At 38.4% G+C, this 10,240-nt stretch overlaps 1 protein-coding gene across 1 annotated transcript; it reads right to left on the reverse strand.

The window, feature by feature from the left end:
- Positions 1-3,486: 3,486 nt before the first annotated feature.
- On the reverse strand, positions 3,487-7,685 carry LOC119578441 (diacylglycerol kinase A-like). Its single transcript, XM_037926024.1, is given in 7 exon segments — positions 3,487-4,339; positions 4,519-4,660; positions 5,378-5,456; positions 5,768-5,787; positions 5,790-6,062; positions 6,926-7,164; positions 7,421-7,685. Coding segments are annotated over 6 exon segments (795 nt in total). The 5' UTR covers positions 7,095-7,164; positions 7,421-7,685; the 3' UTR covers positions 3,487-4,227.
- Positions 7,686-10,240: the final 2,555 nt, after the last annotated feature.

Genomic DNA, 10,240 nt, shown 5'->3' on the forward strand with positions numbered 1-10,240 from the left:
TCCTTTTGTCTTACTTACAAAAAAAAAACAAGAGAGTTTAGGCTTGTTTTAGATTCAAACTGGCAAATAATAGAGATATACAGTGCATATAGTAATGTAAGCATGTGAAAAGATACGTGTGTGTGTGTATATGTATGCATATACATACATACATATATATATATATATATATATAATATATATATATTATATATAGATTATATATATATGCTATATACTATATATGACAGCCACACGCAAACACACACAACACACACACATACACACAACACACACATACACACACACACACACACACACACCCACATGCTATATATATATACTATATATATAATATATAATATACATAAGAGAGTATATATATATATATATATCATATAACCATAGTATATATATATATATATATATACTGTATATATATATAAGTATATACAATATATATACAATATATATATACATAGAAATATTATATATATATATCTATATATATAATATATAGTATATATTATATATCATAAATATATAATTATGCATGAGTGTGTGTGTATGTACATATACATATATATATATATATATATAACTACTATATATTATATATAATATATATATAATATATATATATAGATATATATATTAAATGTTGTGTGTGTGTGTGTGTGTGTGTATGTGCATGTGTGTGTGTGTGTAGTGTGTGATTGTTTGGTGTGTGTGTGTGTGTGTGTGTGCGTATGCACACACACACACACACACACTCTCTCACTCAGACCAGGACACACTCTCTCACTATTTTTTTTTTTCTCACTCACCTATATAGATAGATATAAATAATGTCATTATGCGAGAGAGAGAGAGAGAGAGAGAGAGAAAGAGAGAGAGAGAGAGAAGAGATCAAAACATACACGCACATTCCCTTCCCAGAGATCAACACTTACAAGTGATTACAATTAGATCAACAAGAAACCCAATACCGTCTACGCCCCCAATCCGTCCTTCAGAGCCCCTTTGCATTCATATTCTTTTCTTTTTTTTCTTTTTTTGGTCTCGATAGCCCAAACGTGAGTGAGATTTCAGACAATGACGTTGCTCGCCATTAGCACCATTACCAGTACATCGTGTGAACAAATGGACAACGCTTACAATACGCAACAGAAACTACGCACAATGAAAAAAAGAGAAAAATAATTCTCACAAGAAAGCGACACCCCGCTAAAGACCCGCCTCCTGTTGGTGTTTTCGAGGCTCTTCATGACGTTCTCATTGTCGAATCCGTTCGCCTTTAGATAACAGCTGAAGTTCCCCCCTCGTCGATACGTTCCTGACTGCACGTACTACTTGCATGTGTGTCTGCGTATGTGTGCGTGATGCTTACCGTTTCAACTTTTGGTCAGTAAGATGATTATGCATTTTCCCCAAAGTTATTACTAAGACTTATCACTGCACCTCTGTATGTACAGTATTTTCACCCTTCCTTTCTATTGATTATCGCACTCTTAGATAGGCAGTATCGTATCCATTTATCAACATTTCATCAAGTATCTCATACATGTCCATACTGCCAGTTATCAGTAGGAAAACAATGGTCCCATAAGTGACCCCTGTGGAACTCCACGTTGATTATATATATTAATATATACTAATATAGAGAGATAATATAATATATATATACTATAGATATATATATATAAGTTGATATATATATATTTAATAAATATATATATACTATATATATATATATACTATAAAATGTAATATTGTTGAATAACATCTACACATTAAACACACAAGCAACAAGCATATATATAGATGTGTTGTCTATATATTTTTTTTTTTTTTTTTATTTTATATATATATACAATTATAAATATATAATATATATATAATAATTTAATATATATATGTATTGTATATATATATATATGTATATATATATATATATATACTATATTACTCATATATAGTATATTTATATATTATATAATATTATATATCTTTGCACGGAGAGATAACCTTGAAGAGCCATTTACCGCGCCCCCCAATGTCATAATCAACACGCTTAAGGGGATAAGCCCCCCCACACAAAAACCAAATAACCCCCTACCATAATATTAGCACAATGCCACACGAGTCCCCTTAAATTAATTTTAACTGAAAAATTTGATAAACGGAAGGTGGAACGGTAGCTTCCATCGACAATCACAGCCAAGCAAAGAAGCTCATAGTCAGGACGCCGAGGATTTCCCGGCGCCTCTTAAGGAGGTCAGGTAATCGATCCTCGTCAGCCGGTTTCGCTTTATTTGAGACATTATTTATAACAGTGATTATACGTATCTGTGTGTGTGTGTGTTTGTGTGTTTGTGTGTGTGGTGTGGTTTGTGTGGTGTGGTTTGTTTTGTGTGTTGTGTGTTGTGTGTCGGATGTGTGGTTTCCTGTGTGTGTTTGTGTGTGTGAGATCCTTGTCGTTTAATTCTGTCATTATTGTCATCATATTGTTATCACTTTTATCATTATCATCATTATCATTATTATCATCATCATCAAACCGCTAATGACCTTAGCTGTTGGCGCGGCAGATAATTTGAAATAAACAATCATCATCATCATTATTATTATAACCATTATCATTATTATTGTAATTGGAGGTATAATCCTCTGATAAATCCATCGTTTATCATTGCTATTATCATTATTATTATTACTACTGTTTATTATTATTATTATCATACTTAATTATTATTATTATTATTATCATAATCATTACATTATGATTATCATTATATTATTATATTATATATATTATTATTATTATTATTATATCATTATTATAGTATATTCATTATCATTTATTCATTATCCTATTATAATTTATCATCATCATCATCATCATCATCATTATCATCATCATCTATCATCATCATTCATCATCATCATCATCATCATTATCATCATTTTTATTATTATTATCATTATTATTACCATAACTTATTTTCCCTTGCATCAGTGACATAAATGTCACAACCTTCTTGTTGTATATCATCGTTATTACTGTCAGAATCATTATGATCATTATTGTTACTATCATGATTATTAATATAATTATTATTATCATTATTGTTATTATTGTCATGATTGTTGTGTTGTTGTTGTTATCATTTTTATGATTATTGTTATCAGCAGTAGCAGCTTTGTTTTTGTGTTTTGTATATCTTTTCGTTATCACCATAATCATCATTTTAATAACGATACTGATTAGATTTTTTCAAAATTATATATTTTGTAAAGTTACCCCTTTAACTTTCTGTTAGATCCATGAGGGTTCATTTTCTATATCAACTATCAGCAGAAATTAATAGATAATCATTATTAGGTCTTCTTCTATTTATTTATTTATTATTATTATTATTATTTTTTTTTTTGTCGTTTTAAAAATTATGTTATTAAAACAAATTTTGGTAGAACGCACAAATATTAATAAAGTTACACGGTTTTTGTATTTGATGTTTATTACATTTTATGAATAAACATGCGACGCGTTCACAAAAATATTCTTATGCACACGCACGCAAGTATACAGTCATGTATTAATAGAGACATAGAAACATGAATACTGCTAATGCCGAAGCACAGATTATTAATGGTATCCCTTTGCCCCTCCAGTGTTGCCCCTCGGGCCTTCCAAAGGTACCCCACGGCCCTTGCGATACTGTCCCTTCGGACCCTCCTATAGTGTCCCTTCGTGTCCACATGGCCCTTCCAATATGCCTCTTCGGCCTTCCAGTGGTGCCATTTAACCTTTTTACGGGTGGGCCCTAGGCCTTCTACAAGTGATTTTCAGCCTAACCACTGTTTTTTCTTCGACCCTCCTAATATTACCTTCGACCCTTCAAGTGATGCCCCTTGGATCTTTCGGTGCTGAGCTTTTGGCGTTCCTTCGTGCTGTATGACATTAAGAAATATATAAAGCTAATTGTTTAAGTGCGGTGAACTAAACCACAATCAACAAAAATATCACGCATCCAATGGCGTTCCCTCAGCCACTCCTATAGTGTCTCTTTGACGCATCTCAGACAGTAAAGCTAGTTATAATGAGGACTTTCTATGAAAAATTTCACCATGTACGTGAAACAAAAAAAGGATTTACCCAAACAAAAAAGAAACATATTCCAATATCTTTATCCCATATTTGCAAGAAACCGCCCATCTTTATACCGCAAGAATATGACGAAATCTTCAGTCATCAAAGAGTGGACAGAGAGGGTACAAAGTCTGGCATCCTCCGCTCCTGGACGATTGAAGGATCTCTCCAGCCCAAGATGTTTTCAGAGGCGTTAATAACAATAATCTGGAACATGACGATGAAAAGAAACTATTAACAGATGTTTGAGCGTATGTGTCACGATTAATGACACTTACATACATGCGCATGTGTGAATAAGTGCGTGTTCTCAGACATATACTTAAGGGTAAGGTATGTGAACAAGTAGACAGATAGAGAGATATGCATATGCCTGCCAATCTTACCCTACTGTGTTATCGCCGACATACGAGGTCATCTCACAGGCAAACCGCGGAAGACACTGGGGATATTTAGAGAGCACGGCGGCCGCCCACGATTTGATATCGCCACTCGTCTCGTCCATGGCTTCCATCACGCCCACAGAGCCTTTTGTTTCGGATCCAGAGGGAAGAAAATGGTTAAATTATTCTCATCTTTTATCTTCTTATCTTGTTAAGATATCATCTTATCTGACCATTGATTTCATTTAGTAAACTCCTCCTTCACACTGTTTTAGAAAATTAGTCTTTCCTGTGCTCTTGGCAATACAAGATTACGGTATGACATGAATCAGCATACATCTTCGCAATAAAGGTGTACCAATATCACCGAATATCATCCATCGATCACCATCACTTCACTTCTCTTCAAAACTATACTGAGTAAAGAGACATCATATCATCTAATCATAATCATCTACTCTCAAAAACTGCACTATACAATTACCATCATTCTCAAGACAGCCACACTACAAAGTCACTATCATTCATTACGACATTCACCATCATTCACCCAGATAGCCACTCCGCCTCCAACACAGATTGTCATCCTTCACTCGTCACAGCAGCTGTACCGTATTAACACTATCATTCACCAAGCAAATGTAATGTACAATCACTGAGGCAAAAAAGCCATAGAGACAGTGTCACTCATCGCAGTAATCAAGCTACAATCACAATTACTCACCAGGATACCCACACAGTTCACATACCAACCCCGCCATGCAGTCACTACAGAAACTATACCATAAATCACCATGGTAACTACACTTTACAATCACCATAGCAAAAACACCATGCAACCACTATGGCAACCATGTCATACAATCACCATAGCAAACACAGCTTACTTTTACAGTCACAATCATGTATATAGTCACAGTGGCAACTACACAAGGCAATCGCTATAGCAACCAGATAATCACCATGACAATGGACAACGTATGAACACAATGCTCATCATACTCGCGACAATGGCCATGGCAAACACATCATACCCACCACTGCAATCACCATGTCAACCTCAACATACAATCACCTTGACAACCACACCAAACGATCAAACTCATCACGACAATCACCATGGCAATTATAGCATACTCACCACTCCAAATCAGGGCCATACAACCACAATGGCAACCACAGCATACAACCACCATACTCACCACACCACGCGCCCCAATCACACGCCACCCCCCAGAGTCCCTCCTCCGACTAAGTGGTGGTCGTCGAAGGCTCCAGATCCCAGAGGTCGTCCTTCAACTCGAACGCCCTCCCGTTCTCGTTCATATTCATGTTATTGTTGTTGTTATTGTCGTTGTTATTGTTGTTATTATTATTGTTGTTGTTGTTGTTATTGTTGATGTTATTGATGATGTTGACGACGGTGTTGATGGAGATGAGCATGAAGGCGAGGAAGCCAAAGGTGGAGAAACCGGAGGACGAGGATTGGGGACAGCCGCTGCGCCTCGAGAGGTGGTGCGGAGAGCGAGGTCCCCCTGGCTGGCGCGCTGGAGGACGGGTCGATGGGAGAAGCGCAGTGAGTAGGGGATGAGTAAGTAATGAGTAAAGTGTGAGTAAGAATGAGCAATTTCTCCATGCTGAGTCGTTCATTTTAACTCATATATATATATTTTTTTTTTTTTTTTTTCTTCTTCTTTTCTTTTCTTTTTACTGCTCATTGTGAGAAGTGTAGGAAAGGTATGTGTGAGACTGAACTCTTCTGCGGAGACGAGTTCATTTTGACAAATGTAAATAAATAAATAAATAAATAAATAAATAATGAGAGTGAATGACTGTCTTTACAGAGAGAAAGAAAGAGACTTATTTGTTGACAGATTTCGTTTATATCTTCGTCAGAAATAGTATTGTGGAGATATCCATTTACATCCAAACCTTTTCTATGTAAGGGCAGATGTGTGAAGGAGCGAAGAAGAGGAATGGGGAAGGAAGACAAAGAGAAGGGGATGTAGAGGGGGATAGGATGAGGAGGGGAAAGTATAAGGTGAAAATTAAGGGGCGAAAAGAAAGAAAGAAAGAAAAAGAAAGAAAGAAAATAGGGAGAGGGATGGAGGAGAGAGGGCAGCAAGCTGAGACGACTAGAGAGAAAGAGAATAAGGGAGAGGGGGGGCGGGCGAGAGGGGCAGAGAGGGAAGAGAGAGAGAGAGAGAGAGAGAGAAGAGAAGAATCCCGAAGAAAGGAGAGAGAGAGAGAGAGAGAGAGAGAGAGAGAAAAAAAGAGAAGTAAGCACAAAAGAGAAGGATTAAGATACACACATTTACTGATTTAAATGATTTCTCATCAGATACCATATCCACATCAAACCGTATACACAAGGACCTAACGACCACCACCCAACATAACACAACCTTACCTCGCGACGGTAACAACGTCACCACCCTGCTCTTGGAAAATGAAATCTCCGGACTTGTATTATTTCTGACTCTTGGTTCCTCCGCTGTGAAGCCTCTAGGGGAAGCGCTCCTACACGGCAGGAAAAGACAACACCATGCCAAACACGTCAAAACTGCTAATACCTTCATGGTGTCAATGATGATGCACAATATATATATCTTTTTTTCACCTCGGAAAAAGGACGCCACCGAAGATCACCTGTTGAATATATATGTGTTGTAACTTCTGCTCGGTAGTGTAAAAGCCAATTACTTTCCGTTAGAAGGAATTTTTGGGCAAAATCTTTGTAAAGATATATGTAAATGCAATGGAAAAAGAAATTGAACAAATAATTTCAACCTTTACATGTAACAAGGAGCAATTACAGACGATACTAACACCAAACGTTAAAACTTACATACTCACAACATCATTATCACGAACCCGAATAAAAACAAACGCTTACAATACTCACAACCAAAGCTTCAAAACAGAAACAGATATAAGCACATAGCAAGCCGGTAGCACGTGTCTCCATACACTGAGGAGCTACACTGACACACAACCACACTAGGACGAGAGGAGCGTGTGGTGGGCGTGACTTTTAAGCTGGACTACTGCACGGTGAAGTAACGGGGAGTTCACTTAGCTGACGGAGGTAACGGCGACGTATCTGAGTGTAACTGAGGATGGGATATGAGGTGTGGGATATTTGTGTCATTCGAACTAGTTTATCTCGCTTTTGAGGAGGGATATTATTTTGGATTTTGATTGTTCGTAATATAACTTCTTTCTCTCTCTCTCTCCTCTCTCTCTCTCATCGTCTCTCTCTTCTCTTATCTCTCTTCTCGATCTCTCTCTTATCTCTATCTCTCTCGCTCTCTCTCTTTCTCTTTCTCTCCATCTCTCTCTATCTATCTATCTCTCCTCTCCTCCTCTCTCTCTATTTCTTTATCTTCTATCATATCATCTACTACCAATCTAGCTATCTAATCTGCTATTGACTGTCCTCCACCTCAATCTCCCTACACTTTTTCCTCCATTCACTTCTCTCCCCCAGTAATGAGACCTACTCTCTCTTCTCTATCACTTTTCCCCTCCCTCCTCCACTGCCTCAGTGATCCACTATCCCAAAATATGAAGGCATGACACCGAATATATATCCGGCAGGCGTATACCTTCGCTTTCCTCTCTCTCGACAATTTTACAATGCTAGTATCCGCCCTTTCCCGCCCTCACTCCCAATCGTTCTCATCTCTCTTCTCTCTCTTCTCTCCTCCTCTATCTCTCTCTCTCTCCTCCTCCCTCTCGCTCGCTTCCTCCTACTCTCTCTCTTCCTCTCTCTCTCCTTTTTCATCCTTATTTTCCCTCTCCCTTTCCCTCCCCCCTTTTTCCTCAGCTTTGTACTTTGCGCTTGTATCTGAACCGTAACAAAATGCACACAAACAGGAGGCCGAGGGTAACGGTAAGGCGCTTCCAAGTGGCCGTAGCGAACTAACTGTTCTTTACAGAGCTCTGCCTAACGCTCGACCACACTCCGCGCGCTCTCCGGCCTGCTTTTCGGTGACTGTGAGCGGAGCCGTAGCATCGCCTGCGCAATCTGCTTCAGGAGTGCTCCTCGTTTGCGCCACTCGATCTAAACTGTCCTTGTGATCAAATGGTGTTGTGTTTCATCGCGGTTTTACGTTGGAATTGGAATGGCCTGTTAGATAATTCCAGAGAGGTGGCATAGTGATTGATCCCTTGAAGGATATGGGATATTGGGAGAAATAGAGAATGCGAAGACTTTGTCTCTTGTTCGTTTGTTCGTTTTGGTGTCGTTACTGTTGATGATTTGTTGTGATGAAGTTAAATGAAAATCCCCTGGTCTTTCTAAACGGACAAAAGACCCACGCCAGCAACCGTTAATAACAAAAATAACAAAAAAACGGAATAGCTTGTCTCCCGGCTCAAGACATGTCCTTCAACCTCAAACTCACGATACTCCTTCACATCCTCCTGAGTTCGATCTCAACAGCGTCCTTCCTCCGGGATGACCTCGCCGTTCCCAGGAGCAGAAATGTGCAGCGACCCACTCACGAGGCTGTGGAGGCGGACTTCGGAACACTGACTTTCGCGAGAGAAGATCAGGCAAGAAGTCTGTACTCCAAGTCGTCCTCGAAATGCCCAGCGCCCGTAGGTTTCTCGGTATTCAGTTTCCTAAGCTTCATGATGATCGTGCTAAACACCGTTGTGAACGTCGTCAACGTCATCAACAACAACAATAACAACAACAACAACAACAACAATAACAACAACAACAACAATAACAACAACAACGAAAACATGAATATGGCGACTCGAAGCATCCGGCGAAGGGAAGCGGGTGACTCGATCCTCCTGAGGTCTGAGGGCGGCCCTGAGACCTCACCCGAAGGAGGGGACGAGAACTCCTTCAGGATGAACGATACCTCGACACGACGCCGCCAAGAGGAGCCTTCAAGTCGAGCGCAGACGCTGAGAAGAAGGTGAGATTTTTCTTGGCGTCTTGGACATTGTTTTTTTATTATAGAAGTTGCTCTTGCAATAGTAGTCTTAGTTGCATTAGTGTTAATGATAGTTGTAGCAGTCATAGTAGTAGTAGTAGAGTAGCAGTAAGAGTAGTATTGGTGGGGGAAGTAGTAGTAGTAGCAGCAATAGTAGTAGTAATAATAGCAGTCCCCTGGTAGTAATCAGTAGTAGTAGTAAGTAATAGTATAGTAATAGTAGTAGTAGTAGTAATAATAGTAGCAGTAGTAGTAACTTAGCAGTAGTAGTAATAGTAGTAGTAGTAATAGTAACAGTAGTAGTAATAGTAGTAGTAATAGTAGTAATAGTAGCAGTAGTAGTAATAGTATCAGTAGTAGTAATAGTAGCAGTAGTAGTAATAGTAGTAGTAGTAGCAGAAGTAGCAGTCATACGAACTGACTCCTTTTATGCAACAGAATACAAGCATCACCCTGGGACCTCCGCGTGGGCGTGGGCGGCCCGGGATGCAACTGCGGCAGCGAGGGCGTGGAGCTGCTTCCCACGACCGTCAGCGTTGTCAGCAGCTGGGCCTTTCAGGTAACCTTCAGTTGCCAAGCGCTACTTTTTCATTTATTTTCCTTTAATCTATTTATTTATTTATGCATTCGTTCGTTTATCTCTTAGTTTGTTTATCTGTTTATTCATTTATTGTTTATTTTTCATTTATCTATTCATTCTTTCATCCATTTTTTTTTTTTTTTGTATCTGTTTATTTATTTGTTTGTTCATCTCTTGTTTTATAAACGAT

The sequence above is a fragment of the Penaeus monodon genome, chromosome 11 (genome assembly GCF_015228065.2).
Source record: "Penaeus monodon isolate SGIC_2016 chromosome 11, NSTDA_Pmon_1, whole genome shotgun sequence".
Classification (NCBI taxonomy): Eukaryota; Metazoa; Arthropoda; class Malacostraca; order Decapoda; family Penaeidae; genus Penaeus; species Penaeus monodon.